The 21,863-nt window shown below is 52.1% G+C and overlaps 1 protein-coding gene across 2 annotated transcripts; it reads left to right on the forward strand.

The window, feature by feature from the left end:
• The first annotated feature begins 243 nt into the window (after positions 1-243).
• SASH3 (SAM and SH3 domain containing 3) lies at positions 244-13,995 on the forward strand. Of its 2 annotated transcripts, XM_082610906.1 has the most exons (8): positions 244-383; positions 7,858-7,953; positions 8,349-8,495; positions 9,896-10,037; positions 11,261-11,409; positions 11,531-11,740; positions 11,876-12,026; positions 12,557-13,995. In XM_082610906.1, the coding sequence occupies exons 1-8, from the start codon at positions 327-329 to the stop codon at positions 12,745-12,747; spliced, it is 1,143 nt and encodes a 380-aa protein (XP_082467032.1). In that variant the 5' UTR covers positions 244-326; the 3' UTR covers positions 12,748-13,995. The 2 variants fall into 2 exon arrangements, with proteins under 2 accessions (XP_082467032.1, XP_082467033.1); XM_082610907.1 differs by lacking the exon at positions 7,858-7,953.
• Positions 13,996-21,863: the final 7,868 nt, after the last annotated feature.

A 21,863-nucleotide genomic window follows, 5' to 3' on the forward strand; every position in this document is an offset into this window, starting at 1 on the left:
GGTAGGGACTTTTCTCTGCTTGTTCAACCCAAGAGCCGTCTGCATCAGAATCTCTGGAGACTGAAGCTGGGACTTCCTTCCTCCCTAGGGGCCGGCAGGGGCTGCGATTGCTGTAAGAGCAGGTCACGTGACAGGGCTTCCTGTATGCTGCTGCCGCCGGGTGTCCATGGCCCGCACCCCCAAGCTGCCAGTGCAGCAGTCAGAGTGGCAGCCAGAGGCTCAGTCCATGCCGTGCCCCCTGGACGGTGCTGGCGAGGCTGAGCAAGAGGCCTCCGCATCTCGATACCTAGGAGAGCAGGGACGGAGTATCACCAGGGTAGAGGACCATGTTGCGCCGTAAGCCCTCCAACGCCAGCGAGAAGGAGCCCAGTCAGAAGAAAAAGGTGAGGAACATCTTTGGGAACTCACTGCTTCCTTCCCTCCGCTCTCTCAACCCGTCCTCTCCGGGACTCACGGAAGTGGGAAGAGCCAAAGGCCTTCTGTTGAGTCTGTAGGTGAGGGCCATTCTCCCAAGGGCATGGGACATGGGCCCAAAGGTAACTACAGTAACAGAAGTACAGAAGAGACTTCCCAAATTCTAGAGAAACGGAGTTACAGAATGCGTTCTTAGAAGTCTAAAAGTGGTAGGATTCAACCCGACGATGATAAGACAGAGACTTAAAATTGGGGACTAGAATCCTAGACTAGAATTCGAGAATTATAGAATACAATTCTCAAGTGGAACCCTAAGACCGTACTTAATTCTCTCTTCCCTACACCGGTCCCGCCAGCGGGAGCCATCTCACTCAAAGGGCTCCACTGGGCCGCCCAGCCAGGAGCCATGATGCTCCCAGGGCCCCCGCCCTTTGGCCAGAGCCCAGGCTCTGCCCACATGGTTCAGCTCTGTTGTAGATCCCGGGGCCCAAAGGAGAGGGGGCCCACCTGAAGATGGGGGCCAGCGTGATTTCCAGATTTAAGGAAAGGGCCTCCAAACCTGCAGTGGGATGCTGGGGGCATACAGGTTCTTCCCAGGTGGAGAGAAATTATTTGTGAAGAATGAGAAATGACGGTGCTGAGATGATGAGTAGGAGGGAGGGCTGAGGAGGAAAACATTCTGTGGGGGAGGGATTTGAAAGGCCAGGAAGAAAAGCAGCTGCCACAGGCAACTGAGGTGCTCGTCTTCCTGGAGTCTTGAGGCCAGACTAGAAGATTCCTTGAAGGCTCTGCCACATTTAGGTTTCTCTAGTTGGATCTGAGGATTTCTAGACTTAATTTTTTGACTCGATCGTCAGATCCTCCCAGGCAATCAGCAGATACTTCCCGCACAGCCAGCAGGAGCCTAGGACCATCCCAAAGCAGGCCTGAACCAGGTCCAAGAGGCCAGGCGTAGCCACAGGCCAAGGACCAGGGCCTTCAGGCCCTCACTGCGCCCCACTGGTTTCCCGTGAAGCCCAGTTCAGGTGCTCCGTGGGGGAGCCCCTTTGTCAGGGGAGTAGCTTCCAGACGGAGACTGAACCAGCTGAGAAGCCGAGCATCAGGGCACTGGGGTGTACATCCTGCCCCATCTCAGGTCCTGGGGTGGCTGCCACTTCCGGCTGTACTCTCCCCACTCCAACTGCTTCTCTAAGGTTGCAGTGGAGGTGGGCGGGTGGGAAAGAGATTCATGATTCTTCACACAGGCTCTGTCACCCCTGTCCAAGCCCCGCACGGCGCCAGCCCCCGGCAGACTTACCACTGGCTGTCCCTCCTCAGTGAGTGGGTCCACTTCCCCTTGCTGTCCGGCTGATGGGGGTGGGAAGCAGAGACCGCCCTACACACGCTGGGCCCCAAACCACAGGAGAGCTGAGCTGGAGGAAAGAGTCTGAGAAAGAGCTAACACTGCAACGCTGGCACCCTGCGCCGCCTCAGGTGGAGGTGCCCGGAGGCTCACAGAAGCCAGAAGGCCCGTCTTCTTTCCCTACTTCCATTATCCAGATTCTGTGTTTGGTGACTGGGCCTCTGGGATTTCCCACAGGCCTCTCCCAGGAGAGTCAAGGCCATTGTGGCACTCTGAGGACCATGTCCTCTAGGGCAGCATCGTCCAGGCAAAGCCTACCTCACCCCTGCAGAGCCTAGGCCAACCTCCAGAGCCACTCTCCAAGGCCCATCCCATGGAAGTGCCCTTAGAAATGCCAACTTTCCAGAAGGTGGAGACAGCATCTTCCCCAGGCCCGGAGGCAGCGGCGCGGCTCCAGCACTGTGACTTGGGCAAGTCCCTTTCCCTCAGAGGCCAAGGTGACGTGGTGGAGGGGAAAGCACAAAGACAAGAGAGGCCTCCCTTTCCTGTCCCTCTCCTCCTTTCGGGCCTACCTAGTGGAGAATGTGCTGGGCAGGGGACAAGAGAGCAGAGGTGGAATCCTACCAGGTTCCAGCTGTAGGACCCTGGACAGTTCACTGACCTTCCTTGGGCCTAAGTTTCCTCACCTCGGAAAAGGGGGATAGTTCCTGATCTGCCCACCTCAGGCGGGTGTGTGGATCGCCTGGAACAATACGTGTGAGTGCACTGTGTCACATGTGTACATGCGTCCACGAGAGGGTGTACGCTACAGGCGTGGGTGGGGGTGGGGAACCCACTGCAAGGACCGAGCTTCGGTCCCAGCCCTGAAGTGGAGAAAACAGCACCTAACAGCTCAGCAGGTGCCAGGTGCTGTGCTGTGCACTCCACCCATCCCTTAGCCCGCTGGCTCTTCACGACAACCTTGTGAAGTAGGGGCAGGCATTATCTTCATTCTATGCCTGAGGCTCAGGGAGGCGAAGTGACTTACCCGAGGTCACACAGCTAGTAAACTGCAGAGCAGGGATCTAAGCCAAGATTTGTCAGTGTCCAGGATCTTGACCCCTTCTCCCTCTACTCTCTTGTCTTCCTACTGATCTCAAAAGCACTGGAAGAGTCTGATGAGCATAAAAGACTCAGCCTATCAGCAGGAGAGCTCTGCAGGGCAGGCCCAGATGGCCATGGAATGAGTGACCTTCAAAGCAGCAGAGCAGAGTCGGGAACAGGCCCTCCAGGATGGTGGGGTCAGGATGTGTCACCTGCTATGCATCATGAAGGACTGGGGAGACGCCCGGGATGGGGGGAGCAATACCCCTTGGCTGCCTTTTGGAGACTTTTGCCTCCATCAAGTGTCTCTCTGCACTCTCTTTGGTCTGTTGGAGTGTGGGTAGTCGACAGGGGTTTGTCCTGGGACCTACCTCCCCTAAGGATGGTCCTACCCCATCACACCCCTACTTTTCGCTACATCCCAGACCTCTCGCCAGGAGAAATGGAGAGGAATCAAGGCTCCCATTCGAGTGTGCTGCTGTCCCGTCCTTCCACTCTGTCCCTGCTCCCCTGTTCCCCAATCCCAGCACACTACTTCCCCCAGGCTCCCTTCCTACAGCACACATCTGGCATCCCCCTCCACACCAGCATGCAATTCATATTTCCAGTGGCTCCTCATTGCCCACAGGCTGATGCCATGGCTGGCAAGGGCCTTCTGTGGCCTTTTATTCTCCGCCGCCCACCCCAAGCACTGGCGTACCCACCATTCCATCGCCCTGCCTGGAACATCCCTAACTCTCACTCTTGACAAACCCTTCCCAACTCCACCTGGAGAAATCCTGGCTCCCCTGCTACAGCCCAGCTCAAATGCGCCTCCTTCTCCACAAAGCCCTCCGGAGCCCTTCCTCCTCCATGCTCCCACCTGCTCTCCTGGTAACTTCCTCCAAACAACGCCTGCAGTCGCCATTGCCCTTAATCCACTTCTATACTAGGGGGCAACTTCTTGAGCTCTGAGCACAGGAACAAGCACAGGCTTCCAGAGCCACAGACAGGGATTCAAAGCCCTGTTCCTTCCAATGTCAGCTGCGCCACTCCGCCTAGGATGCTTCATTTCTCCGATTCTGTGTCCCCAGATGGGAAGTGCGACGTAAGGACAGGGCTGCAGTGAAGCTGAAGTGAACGGACACACACAAAGTGCTTGGCAGGGCACCGGGCACAGGGGCGGTGTTTGACCCCTCGTTACTGGATTCCCACACATGCACAGGCCTGTGCCCAGAGCCCAGAGGGCGCTCGGTCTTAGGAAGCAGGGGAAGAATGTGCCAGTGGGGGCAGGGTGAGGCTCTGAGGGGGGTGATCAGGGAAGGCTTCCTGCAGGGGGCAGTGCCTTTAAAACCGGATTTGAAAAACCTTTTTTTACTGAAGTATAATATCCGTAGAAAAAGTGCATAAATCATAAATGTAGCACTCAGTGGAGTTCCATTAAGTGAACATCCCCATGTAGGCAGCACCCAGATCAAACAGAACACTTCCAGCACTCCAGAAGCTTCCCTTATGCCCCTGCCAGTCACTACATGACCCCTTTCCCCAAAGGTCACCACTCTTCTGACTTCCATGGATTAGTTTTGCTGGGTTTTGAACTTTCTGTACGGGAACCATATAATATACTCTGGTGGTGGGTCCCTTCTGCCCAGCGGTGTAGCCGTGAGAGTCACTGTATTGTTGGGGAGAGTTGCATGAAGCTCGTTGCCATGTGCTTTTCCCTCATGTGACTTGGCCACAATTCACGAATCCACTTTACAGCTGATGAGCATTTGAGTTGTTTCCGGTTAAACTGGATTCTGAAGGATGGGAAAAACTATGGTTGACACAGAGAAGGGCAGAGTGTTCCAGGTGGGCAGCGCAGGGGTTAAGAGCCTGGAGGTGGGCTGTTGGAAAGGCTAAGTAAGCCTCCCTGAACGTGCCTCGCGGGGCTGCTGTGTCCCATGCTCACCCCTGTCACCCGCCCAACAACCCAGTGAGGTGTGTGCTCCGGTCTCCATTTCACCCATGAGGAAACGGAAGCCCAGAGAAGTTGAGGAATTGACCCAGCTTTACACAACTGGTCAGTGGCAGAGCCAAGATGTGAACTCTGGCTAGCCGACCCCAAGTAAAGAGACTGAGGTTTGGGGAGGTTAAATAACTCACCGAAGGCCGCACATCCCAGAGCTGAACTCAGCAATGTGTGACGCCAAAAAAGTAGCTCTTTCCAAGAGGCCCATATACTCCCCTTAGACACGAAAAAGTGGCCGACGTGTACGGTACGACCTCCCACCCAGGACCCCCAGGAAGGTCTCACCCTAAAGGGAGGCCAGGCAGAAAATCCAAAAGGGCCCAAGGATGTCCACTCACACCTGGCTAAGGGGAGCGGGTCACTTCAGGCTCATCGAAAGGCATTCAGGATATTTGAGGCCGCCCCTGAGTTTAGAGGTGGGCGGGGCAAGAGGCCCCCCAGGGCAAACGGCCCTCACCCTTAGTCATCCAAAGAACTTGTCTAGCTCTTTCCCCGTCCCTGTGCTGAGGAGTGGCCGGCCAGGCCCACGTCCCAGCGCCACCCACATGGCCCTTTTAGGTGGTTTTCTCCCATTTTGAGCTAAAGCTGGGACAGAGGGGCCCTGACAAGGTCTCACGAGCCAAAAGTCACTTTCCCAGCCACCCCCCAACCCCGACAGAGCTTAATGACAGAAAAAGGTAAGAACTGCAATTAGAGGGCAGCCTGGCGGTGAGTCTCTTCTTCCTCAGCAACGCCCACTTCCAGCCCCACGCCTGCCCTCCTGCTGGCTTTCCAGGATCACTGGTCCCTGGGGCTTCAGGGGCGACTCTTGGGATTGGGATTGGTAGAGGGGAGGCCACAATAGGCCCCACTGGCCTAAAAATAGCACCCCAGCCTGCCCTCCTTGGGCCCAGGCCAGCCTGGTGCCCATCCTCTCTCTGTTCCCTCTTTTCCAGGCAATAAAAGGAGGAAGTTATCCAGGCAGCTGCATCTTAGCCATACAAGAGGAGGAAATGAATGGAAGGTGGAGGAGAGAAGGGGAGAGCAAGGAAGAAAAAGAGGAAAGAATAGCGGGCAGGGAAAACCAGGGAAGGAGGATGGAGGAGATGCACGGGAACAGGAGCGGTCACCCCACCGCCACGCTTTCCCCTCCCTGTAACCCCTCAGCCCCCTTTCCCAGCTCCCCAGCATCCTGCGGAAGAGGCTTTCTCCCTGAGGCTGCAAGTGCGTCACCCAGGAGGCCTTCATGGTGGTGGTGTCTGCTTGGCCTGACCACTGACCTAGTTTCTGGTCAGCTAGCTTGCTGTGACCTCTAGGAAGGTGTGGCCGCTGTCCCTGACTGCTGACTTGCTTTTGGTCAAGACCCACCAAGAGAAATGAAGTGTTCCACTGCAGTCCCCAGGAGCTGGGGCCAGTTGTGTGTATGCTGAGGGGGCAGGTGATACTGCCCCTGCCCTAGGGGATTGTCACTGGACCCCCCTTTTGTAGGAAAGAGGATGTGAAACTTTCAGCTTTGAGCAGGTTTGGGGCTTCGGGGCTTCGGTTCCTCAAGCCCTTATCTCTGGTGTCTGCCGCCGACCCGCTCTATCTGTCTGGCCATCTGTGAACTCTGGTTCCTGTGTGTATCTCTGGTCTTGACTGTTGATCTTGATTCAGGCTCAGCCTCCACCTCTTGTGTCTAAAGTCGGCCTTCCTTACCTGGCCCGGTTTTCTCCTGCTATTTTGCCATGTGCGTTGCACATACAGTTAAGAAAGCTCATTTCCTGAAAACGGGCTTATCAGCACTGTCGACTGAAAAAAAATGCATAACCTAAAGGTTGAGAATTATGGTTTATTCGGCAGACTTTCTGAGGACTTCAAGCCCCGGAGGCAGCCTCTCAGAGAGCTCTGAGGGACTGCTCCCAAGAGGTAAGGGAGAAGCCAGGATATACAGGGGTTTTTGCAGCAAAGACCAGGTAGTGGGAACATCAAAAGATTACTGTTAAAGGAAACCAGATATCCCAAGTAGTTGAATTTAGCCCTTTTCTGTGTATGGAAAGATGCAAGAGTCAGGGCTTATTGAAATCATTCCTTTGCTATGCAAAGATAAAGGCTAGTATCCTGTTGTGTCCCACCCTGTGTCCCCTCAGGGTGCACCGCTGGGGGCTTCACAGAGGGCAGCCCGTTTGTCTCCATCCTGAGTTCCCTCGGGGCTCACCATCAGGGCAGCGGTTGTCAATGGCCTGCTGGCCGCAGCATCCTTTGTTTGCTGATATGGCTGGCAACATTTTTCATTCACAGCACAAAAAATTGGTCGGGGCTACAAGTCTGAACACTGGCACACGTCTAGTGTAGCCAGCTCGTCGCATTAGCGGCTAACCTAAGTTAAAAGCAGAGATGAAGACAGACAAAATGGCAGCTTTCTTTTACTGTATTCAACCCAATCATTTGTATCTCAAATCTGCGGGCACCTTCTCTGAATCAGTCTCTCCTGTGGCTTTCCAGAACGCATAATGCCAGGTCTTGCCCCTGGGGGGATTGCCTTCCTCTTCTTGGGACACAGATGCATCAGCCTGGAGGCCCCAATGTGTTTGCCGCAGTCACCATCCCAGGAAACCATGCTTGGGGAAGACAGAGTCTGGAGGCCAGGCTGCGGGGTTTGGGAGGGTTTGCCCTGTTATATAAATAAAGGTGATGCTGCGGTTCGTGCTGAGATATGTCTCCAGTAGGAGATACGCGTTTACTCAGACTCATTTAGTCTTTCACCACAGGGTTCTGGGGACCAGACTTCAGGTACTGGTGGAAAGCCAGGCTTAGTCTGAGGCCTGACTCGGGTGGAGGCTCCTGAGGTAGGGAGCTTGCTCTGCGGCCTGCTTTAGCGGCTGCTCACAGCTAAAGAACAGGATGAAGCCCGGTAGCCAGAGGACGTCTTGTAGCTTCACCTCCGTAGCCCCGTGGCCCTGTCCAGCCCTGGGGTACACACGGTGTGTTGGGAGCCGGGACAGCTTTTGGCTCCTGACTCGGCCACCATTTTTAGTGCCACTGATGGCGACACCTCTGCTTCCTCCAGCTCTCGCTTCAGCGCTCCAGCAGCTTCAAAGATTTTGCCAAATCCAAACCCAGCTCCCCAGTGGTGAGCGAGAAGGAATTTAATCTGGATGATAATGTGAGTTTCAGAGCCTCCTTGGGGGATCTGGCTGCGGGCCCTGGGTGGGGGAATGGCGGGGAGCGGTGGGGGGGGTGGGGTGGGGGGCGGAGACCCTTTTCGGATTGTTGCCGCAAAGTCTTTTTAAAAACAATGGGCCCATGTCTCTCACCCACCAAAATTCTGGGCCCTAAAACCTCACCTGCATTCTTTTTGATTACAAATTAATTGTCAAGTTAAATACAAATGAATAGGGCCTAGGACAGGTCTGGGGCTAAAAGGGAAGGGGTGGGGAGCTCTCCTCCCCCTTCCAGCATCTGCCAGGACCCAAAAGCCGCCTTCTGCTCCCAAGTCGTGGACCCAGACACGGGTCCAGGGTCACCAGGGTTCCTGGACCTCCACATTTATTGTCACAGATTCCAGAAGATGACTCAGGAGTTCCGACCCCAGAGGATGCTGGAAAGAGCAGCAAAAAGCTGGGGAAGAAGTGGAGGGCCGTGATTTCCCGAACCATGAACAGGAAGATGGGCAAGATGATGGTGAAGGCCCTGTCGGAGGAGATGGTGAGGCCTGGGACCCATGGGAGGGGGGACAGGGAGGACAGGCACCGCTCTGGTAGGGTTTGAGCATGGCCACTGTGACAGCCACGCTCAGGTAACGATGCCTGGCCCCGTACAAGCAGGAAGGTCACCTTGGGAAGGGAGCTCCCTCAGCCATGGACATGGCAGGAAGGCATGGATGGTCCTGAGGGAGCAGCAGTGGGGTCCGAGGAGGGATGAAGTTCTGGGTAGCAGAAGCTTCCTGGGCAGGCAGGTCTGAGGAGATGAGATCACATAGCGCAAATTCATCCACCGCAAACCTTTGCTTGGAACCAGCCCCTGTGATTGGGAAGGCTTGGTTCAAAGAGGCCCTATGAAGGAAAATCGAGAAGGCTGGCTTTGGCCCAGGGAGGGAGGGCAGAACACACAGCTGTGGGGCAGGCACATCCAAGTAGCCAAAGTCACACAGCGAGTCTGGTTTGCTCCTGGTTCTTGGAGGAGGTGCCCTGGCAGCAGTGTGCTCACTGGCTCATGCCAGCTCTGGATAGCAGTTGGTCAAATTTTCAGGAATTTTGTGAGCCAGGTGTGAGATACAACCATTACTGAAAATTAACTTCTACCAACTTAGAATTAAATCTATTATTTAAAAAAAAAAAGCCTAAAGTCAGTCTTCAAAACTCATTTCCTAATTCTTGTACTACCTTTCACTGTTCTCTGTGCCCTTGAGGTTACTGGCATCTACAGTCTTTGGGGGGTGGAAATAGCCGATGATGCTACTCATTCAGTGACACCAGAGTGGTAGCTGTCTGTTGGACATGGTGGGGAATATTTACAATACAGGAGTTGGCAACTTCTACAAATCAGGGCTTTTATTGCCATTGAGTCATTTGTGAAAGTTACCACCGCACTGAGGTGTGGGGAGGCCCAGGAGCCCTAGTGTCAGACCGACTTGTCTGTGGGCTGCTGCATGGCCTCGGGAACGTTCCTCCATTACTTCTCATCTGTAAACTTGGGATGACCGAGCACATATCCTCAAGCGAGGATTAAATGAAATCCTCTGTCTGGCACATAGGAGCACAGTCAAAAGTAGTGGCTCTCCAGCGCCGTGGTCTGCCTGGCTACGCCCTAGTAACAGCTCTGAGTTTCAGTTCTGGCACCGAGGCCTTTTCTGTGTGTAAGTTGGCACTTCAAGCTGACAAAGTGCATTCACACGGCACCCCCGTTGAGCCTCATTCCATGACGTGGGCAGGGCAAGGACTGTCAGTCCCACTTCACGAAAGAGGAAACTAGGGCCCAGAGGGCGCCATGCAGCCCGCAAGAGGCAGAGCTGGGGCTCCAGCCAGGCCCCAGTTCTCCCTGGAGGCCAGGCCCATTTCCACTGCACCCGAGACTGCTCAGGGCTTGCTGCCTCTCCTCCCCTCCAGGGAGATACTCTGGAGGAGGGCTCAGCCTCCCCGACGTCTCCAGACTTCAGCCTGGACAGCCCTGGCCCTGAGAAAATGGCGCTGGCCTTTTCTGAGCAGGAGGAGCAGCAGCTCCCAGCACTCAGCCGCCAGGCATCCACAGGTGAGGAGGGGAGGAGGGGCACACCTGCTGAGTCTGGAGGAAAGGGCGGGGTCTGGGAGGGGGTGGTAAAGAGAAATGAACCTTTACTGTTAGCCTGCTGGGACCTTTCCCAGCCCTCTTCACGTTAAATCTTCACAACAATCTCATGGGGCCGGTACTATTATTATCCCCACTTTATTGATGTGAAAACTGAGGCTCAGGGAGGTTAAGTGACTCGCCTAAGGTGACCCAGGCTTGAACTTAGTTCTGCCCTAGAGGAGCCTCCACTTGCTGGAGGGGCCCAAGGGCACAGGAAGAGCCCCATTGCCCTCTTGGACCAGCCCTCCCCCACCTTCCAAGGGGAGCTAGAGGCTACGGCTCCCTGGGCCTCTGACATCCGAGGCTCGGGTGGGGGTATAGGGTCTCCAGCTGTGAAGACTCAGCCTCATGGACACCAGCCCTTGGTTTGCTGGGCTCAGGGTGCCACTTGGCATCTTCTAGATGTCCGCGGGGCTGGACAGGAGCTTCCAGCAGCCCTGCCTGGACAAGGGGCTGCAGGCTTTGCGCTGCAGACCTACAGAGGCACTGTCGTTCTCTCCCTTCGGATTAGTTCCAAGTTCTCTGATCTTTCTCTGGCTCCAAAGACACCTCCCTACCCCCACTGAAAGCCACTTAGGCCCTCACCCTGCCCTTCCCAGAGAGAAAGTCTTGAGTTTCCGTGTGATGTTGTAACTTGACACAGAGTCTTATTAAGTAGACAAAGTAAAATATTGATGCACGATGTGGCTTCCTGGGTGGAAGGTGGCTTCCAGGAACACTGGAGTGGGAGTCAGGAAGCCTGGAGTCTAACAGACCCAGCGCTGCCAATTATAAGGTGAGAGGCCTTGGGCAGGTCACTTGGCCTGTCTGGCCTCAGTTTTCCTCATCTGTTCATTGGGGTGTTGGCCCAGTTGGTCTCTAGAGACCCTCCCAATTTGCCCAGTCTTTGATCTGTGAGCCATTCCTCCTTCTATGGTCAACTATTTTCATGCCTGGGACGCCAGGAGGGAAGCTATGCTCCTTCAGGGTGGCAGAGGGGTTGGGTCAGAATCCCTTCTGTAGTATGAGACTTACTAGAGCTCGGTTTTCTTCCCCAGCATGTATCCTTGGGATTTCTAGCCAGACCTCCTGGAAGGTACCTGCTGGGCACTGCCCCAGCTGTCCGGGGACAAAGGTGACCTTCCTCCCTGTCCCATTTCCTGCAGGCAGTGAGCTTTGCAGCCCCAGCCCAGGCTCTGGCAGCTTCGGGGAGGAACCACCTGCCCCCCAGTACACAGGGCCCTTCTGTGGCCGGGCACGAGTCCACACCGACTTCACTCCCAGCCCGTATGACCACGACTCACTGAAACTGCAGGTAAGGTTGGCATCCAGGCCCCTGCTGAGCCTGGCAGGCTGTACCCCATACAGGTAGAGGGTACAGGAGGCCAAGGGGCCACCTCGCCCCCGCTCTGTTCCGCTCTGCCCTGCTCCCACAGAAAGGAGATGTGATTCAGATCATCGAAAAGCCGCCTGTGGGCACGTGGCTGGGCCTGCTCAATGGCAGGCTGGGCTCTTTCAAGTTCATCTACGTGGATGTGCTGCCCGAGGAGGCTGTGGGACCTGCCCGCCCCAGCCGCCGACAGAGCAAGGGCAAGAGGCCCAAGCCCAAGACTCTGCATGAGCTGCTGGAGCGCATCGGCCTTGAGGTTTGAGCTGGGACCTAGTCTAGTGTCTAGGAGCAAGGGGTGGGGGCCAGGGCAGGTCAGCTCTGCGGGGAGAGACGGGTCCTAGGTGGGGGCGGCTTGTAAGCGGCCACGCTGGTGGCCTGCTTCTGCCCACAGGAGCACACGTCCACCCTGCTGCTCAATGGCTACCAGACGCTGGAGGACTTCAAAGAGCTGCGGGAAACACACCTCAACGAGCTGAATATCATGGACCCACAGCATCGGGCCAAGCTGCTCACGGCTGCTGAGCTGCTGCTGGACTACGACAGTGAGTGGCCTTAGGAGTGGGGGAGGGGGCGTAGCGCTGGAGTCGGGTGTGTTAGGCGGGGAGGCCTGCCCGGATCCTGCCCCTGCACCCCTCTGCAGTGTGCAGGCACTTTCCACGCTTGAATTCTAGTCTCAGGCAGAGCTTGTGATGAGAAGGGGTTTTAGGAACGATCGGGCTCAACTCCCTTTGGGATCAAACGGGAGACTTAGGGCCGGAGAAGATACGGCATGGACTCAAGGCCTCCAAGTTGGGTAACGACAGAGCCACGATTCAAGAGCAGGTGTCCTGGCTACTAGCTCAGTGCTGAAGAAGTTTGAGCTCCTGGGCGGGAGAGTTGGCCTGGAAACCACTCCCACCAGAAGGGCCGAGAAAGGGCAGGGGTGCTTGGTGGTGGGTGACCAGAAGAAGAGACGGCCTCCAGCGGGCTTCCCAGGGTCCCTCCACCCACATGGGGCCCCCAGGGTTTCTGAAGCCCCTCCCAGCTAAGGGCCAAGCCCCCCACATTCCTCTCCCTCCCTGGCCCCTGGCAGCTGGCAGTGAGGAGGCGGAAGAGGGCGCCGAGAGCAGCCAGGAGCCAGTGGCGCACACGGTGGCGGAGCCCAAGGTGGACATCCCTCGTGACTCGGGCTGCTTCGAGGGTTCAGAGAGCGGGCGCGACGAGGCAGAGCTGGCGGGTGCCGAGGAGCAGCTACACGGCCTCTCCCTGGCCGGGGCACCTTGAGGCGGCAGTGTGGGCCGAGGCTGGGCCCGAGCAGCCCAGGCCACGGGGCTGGACCCAGCCTCCCGCGGTGGCCCCGGGCCGGAGGACTGGCACCGAGCCCGGCCCCGCTCCCCCAGGGGTGCCTAGGGCAGCAGAGGCAGGCCAAGCCCTACAGGCGCGGCTGGAGTGCACGACAAGCCAAGCGGCCGAAGCCGGGCCGCCTCCCTCCACCAGCTACTTGACAGCACAGCCCTTCCAGCTGCGGCCGGAGCAGGGGGGACACTGAGGGGCCACCGGGCCCATGCCCCTCACCACCAAGGCCTCCAAGCCCTCCTTGCCTCCACACCACCTTCCCCTGTCGCGCTGCTCCTGAAAAGGGGGCCGAGTCAGTGGTTCAGGTCAATCTCAATACCCTAGGGAACCTGGTCATTGACAAGGACTCTAACTGATCACAGGTGAATCCAGATTCTCTAAATAAGGTTTGAAGAAAGCCACATGTACATGTATCTTTCCTACTTTCCTTCACCTTAATTTTCTTACAGGTTTAGCCACTAAATCACTGTGCCACTTGAACCGAGTGCCTTCCTCAATCTGGGTCTAGGATGGGTCAGGATAAGAATGGATAGTTGCTGAGGGCCAACTCTGACATTCTGTGATATTAAACGTCTGCTGTCCCGTTACCTGTGGCCCAGGACACCAGTGGGGTTTACTAAGGGGGCTGGAGGGGCCTTGGGCTCCCAAATGAAACATCTCCTGCTCATCCATTCCACACTTCCCCACGTAACTCAAGCCAAGCTGCAACTCCCCCAGCTTAAAACAATGCCCACATCTCAGACAACAAGCGCCCTCCCCTTCCACTCCCAGCCCCTTAAATGACACTTCCCCCAAGGCCAATGGCAGATGGCCCGACCTGGCTTCCAAGGGCCGACCGGCCCCTCAGAAGCAAGACTTGGCCTCTCATGTGGGTCCTTACAAGCAAAGAAAGCACAAAGCTTGATTCTGGGGAGTCCACTATCCCACCTTTACTCTGCTAAAGGTTTTGATGTACCTTGAGCTCCAGAAGGGGAGGGAGAGTCAAGTATCCTGGTACTTGACCCCAGTACCAAATCCATGCCCAGAATTCCCAGAGTAACCCTTTCCCGGGGCCCAAGTGGCCTGAGGGCAAACAGTGCCCGCCATGTCTTGGACTACCTGTTTAGTGGACACTTTTGGACCTAGTACCAGGAACTCTGGTAGAAGCCATCTTGGGGGTGCGGTTTGGGTGTAAATATGAGGGGGGTGGAGGGAGATGGGTTGGTAGCAATAAACAGGTAGAACTAAATTACCGTCTCCGGTTATCTTTTCTATGGAGAGAGCGTTGGGGGGGGGGGCGGGTGGAACAGACCAGTCTCCTTCAAAGCTGGGCTCAGCAAAATGTCCTCCACTGTCAGGGCCGTCTGTCCCTTCCCCAAAGATGCTCAGTGCCTTGACCCTGCTGACCACTAACCAGCCCTCCTCAGAGCTCCAGCTCCCGTGGCCTCCAGCTTGCTGGGGTCTGAGGGTGGGGGGTAGCTATTCCCCTCTTCCTAGAACTATTCATTGCCCACCCTGCCCCCTGCACCCCGCGACAAAGGGCCTGCTCCGAGGGTTGTCCAAGAGCGGGAGATCTGCAGTGGGCAGGACCTTCCCTCTGAGGTCACCTCTTCCTGGGTCCCACCGTGTGCCCACTGAAGCTACACCGTCTCCTGGGAGGTGGGCTGGACACTCCTGGCTTCCTTTGGTTCTCCAGCATTAACTGCACTAGGGAGGGCAAACTGGAGTGTGAGCTTTGTTCTCAGCTGCACTCGTCCCACTACCCTTAGTGGCTTCGGGCAGCCCAAATGCCCTCACCGCCCTAGTGGTACTAATAGTTGCTGTCATTTTTCATAAGCAGCGACATGTGTGCTGGGCTCCACGCGCTTTGCACGTATCTCTCCTGTGATCCTCATGCTATCCCCTCCCCCTGAGGTAGTACCACCATCTTCCCAATTTGCAGAGGAGGAAACTGAGGCTCAGACAGGTTGAAGATGTTGAGTGGGAAGCCCAACAAACTTTCAGAGCCCCGCCAGCCTTCCGGAGGGCAATCTATCACTCTGTGATGTGCCTCTGACACCCTTTGACCCAGCCATTCCCTTCCCAGGACTCCATCCCTACAAAGAGCCACACGAGTGCCCACAAATATATGGACAAAGATATTCACGACAGCTTTGTGTAAGAAATTGGAAACAACGCAAATGGGGAATTAGTTAGATACCTTATGGTTCATTCATACAGTATCATTAAACATGACGTTGTAGAAAAATATTTAATGACACGGGGAAAATCTTTGTGATTTTTTTATTGTTTAAATTGAAATTTTAAAATTATACAAATAATGTACAAACGTTCTTGTAAAAGAAGTCTGTGCAATATCATGGGGGAAAAGTGAGTAATAAACTTTATTTATAGGGTGATTCCATTTTTATTTAAGAAAAGGAAACATACACAATAAAGACCAGAAAAATCTGCACCAAATGGTTACCAGTGATCTTGTGAGGGGGTGGGTGGGATTAGGGGAGCGAGGAAGAGAAGTGTTCACTTAATACATTCTTGTCTTATTTGAATTTCAAAAGTATTATTTTTATATCTATAAAAAGGAACAATATTTTAATTTTTGAAAACGATGAAACTAAATAAATAAATAGGCCTAAGCCTCCAATTTATGGTAGCAGCAAAGTCATGATCCTGCTGCCTTTTGATGCAGGCTTTTGGAAAGATGGGGGGTGGGGGTGAATAAGACCCAAAGTGCTTAAAATCCACATACACCAAGGGGAGCCTATCAGAGGAGATTCCTAAACCTTTTAAACCCCCTGGGTAATACCAATCTATTAGCTCCAAGCTGGGGAAAGGAAAATTTCAGAAAAAGAGGAATGACTGAGAAAATGATGTTTTAAAATCCTCTCCTGCCCTGGGTGGGGTGTGTGTGTCTCAGAGCTACGGGGCTTCAGTTTGGTCTGTAGGCTGAATACAGGCTGAAAGTAGGTAGTTGTGCAAGGGCTCCAATGATCACCAGACTTAGGGAGGGGCCAGTGAAGAGGGGCAATGAGGAAATGTAGACTACAGGCCAGGGCCCGAGGGTGAGGAAGGCAGTGCCTCTGTAGGTCTGCAGCGCAAAGCCTGCAGCCCCTTGTCCAGGCAGGGCTGCTGGAAGCTCCTGTCCAGCCCCGCGGACATCTAGAAGATGCCGTGTGGCACCCTGAGCCCAGCAAACCAAGGGCTGGTGTCCATGAGGCTGAGTCTTCACAGCTGGAGACCCTATACCCCCACCCGAGCCTCGGATGTCAGAGGCCCAGGGAGCCGTAGCCTCTAGCTCCCCTTGGAAGGTGGGGGAGGGCTGGTCCAAGAGGGCAATGGGGCTCTTCCTGTGCCCTTGGGCCTTTCCAGTAAGTGGAGGCTCCTCTAGGGCAGGAAGGTGAAGACTAGCAGTTAGGAGCTCTGGCCAACCTGAGTTCAAGTCTTGGCTCTGTCACTCACTAGCTGGGTCACTTTGGACAAGCCGCTTAACCTCCCTGAGCCTCACTTTCCACATCAGTACAGTGGGGATAATAGTACTAGCCTCATGGGGTTGTTACACAGGTTGAATGAACTAGTGTATGTAGAATACTTAGCACAGTGTCAAGCACAAAACTCACGCTTAGTGAATGATAACAAGTCACCACCCAGCAACCTCCATTTCATTCCCTTCAAGGCTAGTCTCACCTTGGACCCCTAGCTAGTGTAGTGACCCAGGGCAAAGGCTTTGGCATTCTAAAGTGTCTTCAAATCCTGGCTCCACCGCTTACTAGTTAGTTACAGAATGTGAGGTAATTACATACACATATATTTCTTTTCTGTAAAATAAGAATAATGATCTATATTGCGATATATAAATATATCAAGTGAACACACTGCACACCTTAAACTTACACAATGTTATATGTTAATTATATCTCAATTTAAAAATAATTTAAAATAAATAAAAATTAAATTAAACAAAAACGAATAATGAGCTAATAATACCTACTACCTCTTGGGGTTAACAGAGAAATAAATGAGATAGCATATAAAGTTTCTGGCACATAGTGACAATAAATGCTGGGGATTTTTGAACTTTTTTGTAACCTCCAAGGTACTGAGCTCAAGAATGGGCACAAAGGCCACGCTGACATGTGCTTGTCTGCAGACTAACTGCTGTAGCTCAGAGACATGCTATATGAAAGCTCCCAGAGGGTGCTAGGATTCAGGGTAGAGGGTGCCAGCTCTGGTGTCCGGAGAGGCTGGTGATGGGGAGAAAGCCCACCTGAGAGCCTGGGACAGCCCTAGCTCTGCCCAGCCTACAGTACGATGATCAGCCCTGGGTATCAGACTTATTTTAGGCAATTCCGCTGGACATCCATGGGCTGCTAGAAGGAAGAGGATAAAGGCCAGATTCAAAAAGAAAAAGTGTAGAGTCCAGCCAGCTCCTCTCCAGTTCAGGATTAGAGATACCTCCCCAGCCCATCAGGGGAAGCAGCTGGGGGTATCAGCACATTCTAGCTAAACCATCACCCCTGCCTGTCACTCCTTGCCTTTATTTCCCCAGATAGGCCCTGATCAGCTCCCCCCTCCCCCCAACAAACACGGCTATCGCCTCCACAAATTCCCTCTCCTGTTCCAGCCCAAACTCTCGAGCAGCATGGTCTGCCTCTCACTCATAGAAACCCCGCCCAGGCTTTTCACAGAAGTGGAGGCCTCAGTGGGGCCACTAGAGACCAAGGGCACTAAAACAAAAGCTAAAAGAGGTTTGTAAGGGGAAAATGGGCACTGATCACGGTAGTCTCAGTGAGGTTCAACACCTTCCCCCCTCCCAAGTCAGGAAATTCAGGATGAGGTATGAGGTTTCCCAGCTGGGGAAAAGAAGTGGCTCTCCCACCTCTCCTTCACAATAGAGGCTACCTTGGCTTCTCATACAACGTGGGCCACATTCTATATTATTCAGCCAACAACACAATCAAGTGGGAAGGAACTGCCTCCCCTCTAGACCCAGCCAACATTCCTCCTCCAGGAAGGTCCTAAATAAACGGAATTCTATAGCACTTGATACGTAGGCTTCACCTTTTCCTAGAACTTCACAGTTACCAATACAGCATTTGTATACCATTGCCTCTGGGACCTGCCACGGATAGCGTCAGAGAGAGCCCAGGGCAATGGCCCTTACAAAGGGACAGGCGATTTGACTGTGGGAACTCGGCAAGGCAACTTCCTGACTTTCTGTGCTAAAGAAACCCCACCATCAGTTCAACCTAAGTGCAGGGGTCTGTAGAGAGATTTAAGTCTAAAACAAAAACCCAACAACTACCCCCATATCAGTCTGACTATATATAGTCAGCCCTCTGCATGCCTAAAAGGGAGAGATCATTGGTAAAGTTCATCCAAAATGGCAAAAAAATCTTAAAATTGTTGCTGTTTCTCAACTCACAAGAGAATGGGGTCAGCAATGCCATTTCTCCTAAAGTTAACCCTAGCACATGGTCAGTTTTCAACAAGTATTTATTGAATGTTAAATGAAGGAAAGGTTCATTTCATTCAAGTGACACTTGGAATTATTCAAACTCCTTTCTCTGTCTACACCTGCTCGACTGAGGGGCAGGGGGTTTTGCCAGAAAACTCTCTGCACTGGGAGTGAGGACATCTGGATTCTGGTCTCTGCTTTACCAGTAACTGTCCACGTGACCTTAGATAAGTCACAGTACTTAATTTTCTGATGAGAGAGAGAGAGCAAGAGTGAGCACAAGCAACGTGGACTACATGATCAGTGTTTTCCTTTCAGGGGTGCCATGGCCAGAGGCCAGGTTTTATGACAATCGTATCTCTAATTTGGGGCACAAAACTATCACCCACTTGGCCAAGTTGGGACAGTCAGAAGCTGAAGATGGGCAATGGCTGGCAGAAAAGGCAGTGGGAGGGGGGCTTGAAGAAAGCGAAGAGGCATGGAACTTTAGTGCTCCAGAGTTGTAAAACCACTTCTAAATCAAGGCCCCTTCACTTCCCGGCCCACGGTGCAGGGTGAGCTCCAAGCTTTCATTTATTAATTGAGTAGAAAAACCCCTAATACAAAAAGAAAGATGAAGGACTTGGAAGGCCAAATATCAAGAAACATAAAGCAGAGGGGAGGTGTGGAAAATGTTTAACCTCATTATTAACGGAAGAAATAGAAATTAAGAAATGAAGGCGTCAAGATAGCAGTTTACAGCTAGCTACTAAATTACCAAATGTTTAAATGAGGTGTGCTGAAGGAGGCTCTCTGATACAAAGCTGGTAGGACAAACTGGGACAGCCTTTCTGTAAAGCAATTTGGCCATATTTATCAAGAGCCTTTAAAAGAGCGCTCCCTTTGACTCAGTAATTCCACCTCTAGGAATCTATCCTAAGGAAATACGATATGCCCATATATAAGGAAGTTCATCACAGCAATATTCATAATAATGAAAAATTGGAGACACCTAAATGTCTGACAATAGGGAAAAGGTTATGCACATATTATGGAGTCATTAAGAAGTATTTTCAAATAATTTCTAATGATATGGAAAATGCTAAGTAAAAAAAGCAAGACTACAGAACTATATTTATAGTTGAATTCCAGTTATGTTCAAAAATATATATGCACAGAAAAAAGACCAAAAAGAAATACACCAAAATATTAACAGTGATTATTATATTTGGTGATGTGCTTATGAGTGATTTTTCAATCTTCTTACTTTCCTGCACTTTCAAAATTTTCAGCATGTGCTACTTTTAAATTTGATGAACATGTGTTACTTTTAAAATTTAAAAAGCGCATTAAAGGGGATGGGGGGGTGTCTGCTGATTTTCTAAATTTTCCAAATATTTAGAGGTAGAAAGGGACCTTTGAGATAATCTAGTCCAACAGTTCTCAACCCTATCAGCCCCAACCCTCCGTTGGTATATACAATATTTTGCAATGTACCCTTTGCCACCCTGAAATGAATTTCATAGTTAATATAAACTGCTTATACACATAATTTCCAGAATAGCAATATAATACACTAACTACAGTATAAAGGAGAAATAAAAGGAAAGTCATTTATAATCAGATAATAGATATTTCAGTATGCAAATGCCTGCACAAGACTATACTAAAAGATCTAACAGTCAGATGCTTCCACTTATATATGTAGATTCACTGCGAATGCAGCTGCTACAAAGGAAGACTTATTGGCAACTTAAAAATCCATGAATGGCATTGCTACTGGCGACATGATTTTCAAAAGTCACAACTCTTGGTAAACTTCTGAATAAAATAAAGTACCATCTTCACTCAATTTACACAACTGTTGCATTACTGGAAATTCAGTGTATGATATTAAAACTATAAAAATATGTTAGTTCCCATTCCCCTTTCATATTTATCCAAAACATGAAATCCACAATGACTCCCTTTTTTGTGAGTTGGTTTTGCATCCTTTAAAACTAACCATATTTGCAGTTCTAGCCTTTGATACTGTTTCTAAAACGCACTGCTGAAGAACAGGAAGCCATTCCTAGAATGTATTCTCAAAACTGACACAAATGCTCTTTGAATTATCGGAAGTACTGGTCTTCTTTAGTATCACCAAGGCACAAGAGCAAATTATCATTAAAAACAAAATTTACTGTGATCCCTTGGTGATTTTCCCCAGCCTGGCCCCAAGCCTCAAGGGGTACAGAATGAACTGAGCTAGAAGAAAAGGACTAACAGGGCCAGGCTATGGGGAGAGGGAGGAGGGCTAGGTTGCTAGGTTACCACTTGAGCCAATCCAAGTGGTCCCAGAGGGGTACCAGACACACAGTTCAGGTCCCTCTCTCTGCCCCACTAGGCTGAGGGCCCTCTCAAAAGAAGGGGGTCAAAAGGTGGGGGAGGGGTCCGGTCACGCACGCTAGGCACAAGTAAAGAAATGAGGCAGAAGCACAAAGAAACAGACATCCCTGTATTTCTAAAACCATTCAAGTCTCCTTCATTAATTGGCTTCCCCCCGAAAAGAAGGATTTCTTTATTACGAAACACCAGAGAGTGAAAAACCCAGCACACATACACATTTGTAGGCTCACACAAAAGTGCAGAGATTTACATATTAAATTGTATTTAAGTTAGAAAATAGATTTAAAAACAAAATACTTCTTTTTCCCCCAACAAGGTAAAGAGATTTGGTCAGTAGGAAAAGGGGCCTTAAGGGTAAACGCAGGAAGGGCAGGGCAGGAAGAATGGAGTTTAGCTGCTATAGAATTAGAACCCACTGCTGCCACTGGTGAAAAAAGCAAAGGGGGAGATGGTGTTCTCCACTGTGGCAAGCAGGGCCCCAGGGCCAAAGGGACATGAAAGAAAAAAAAGAGGCCTCAAAGAGCCAAATTCCACCAACCCCCAGAGGTTTTGGATCCGTGCCAACCATCCTGGTCTGGGGAAGTGGGGTGCATAGGAAACTTAAGGAATGGGGAGGAAGGGGAGAGGTGGAAAGAATGTCAGCCATTGAAAAGAGCAAACAATTTAAAGCCTATTCCCCTGGGAGGGACCAATTCTTCAATCTCCCCTCTGATCAGAACTCAGACTAGGAACAGTCCCAGCTGGTGCATGGTGTGAACGGGACAGATCTTCAGGCCAAGGTCTTAAATGCAGAAGATTTATATAGGAAAAGAACAAGGGTAGTGAGTAGGGAAAAGCAGAAGCTTTTTTAAAAAAATCATTTCACACTAATGATAAGGGGTTTCCATTCTGACCCTTCACCTCAGAAAAAGAAAGGGTCAACAGAAGAGTGACTGAGGTAAGTTGAGGGAGGAGAGTGGAGATGGGCTAAGACAGGCTGGGTTGAGAACTGACTAAGGTCATCTGACTGGCAGGTTAACTGGAAAAACCTAATATCTTCCCAACTCTCCAGGCTTGGCCTTATTTTGAACTAACTAAAATCTAACTACAAGGACAAAACTGAGAGAGCCAGAAAAAGAATGAGAAAGAGGAATCTGAGTCAGTCAGAGTCCCAGTCTGTCTCTCTGTCTCTCTAAGGATTGCTAAACTCAAATCCTGCTACAAGAAAATAGGAAGACGTAGAGAAAAAGCTAGGAGCGGCCGA

This window comes from Mesoplodon mirus (assembly GCF_964341445.2).
Source record: "Mesoplodon mirus genome assembly, chromosome: X".
NCBI classification, from domain to species: Eukaryota; Metazoa; Chordata; class Mammalia; order Artiodactyla; family Ziphiidae; genus Mesoplodon; species Mesoplodon mirus.

Bases quoted from the DNA above. Each gene is read 5' to 3' on its own strand.
- SASH3 (XM_082610906.1), top strand. From the start codon at position 327: ATGTTGCGCCGTAAGCCCTCCAACGCCAGCGAGAAGGAGCCCAGTCAG. The intron at 8,496-9,895 runs GTGAGGCCTGGG...CCTCCCCTCCAG, and splicing joins AGGCCCTGTCGGAGGAGATG to GGAGATACTCTGGAGGAGGG. The intron at 10,038-11,260 runs GTGAGGAGGGGA...CATTTCCTGCAG, and splicing joins CAGCCGCCAGGCATCCACAG to GCAGTGAGCTTTGCAGCCCC.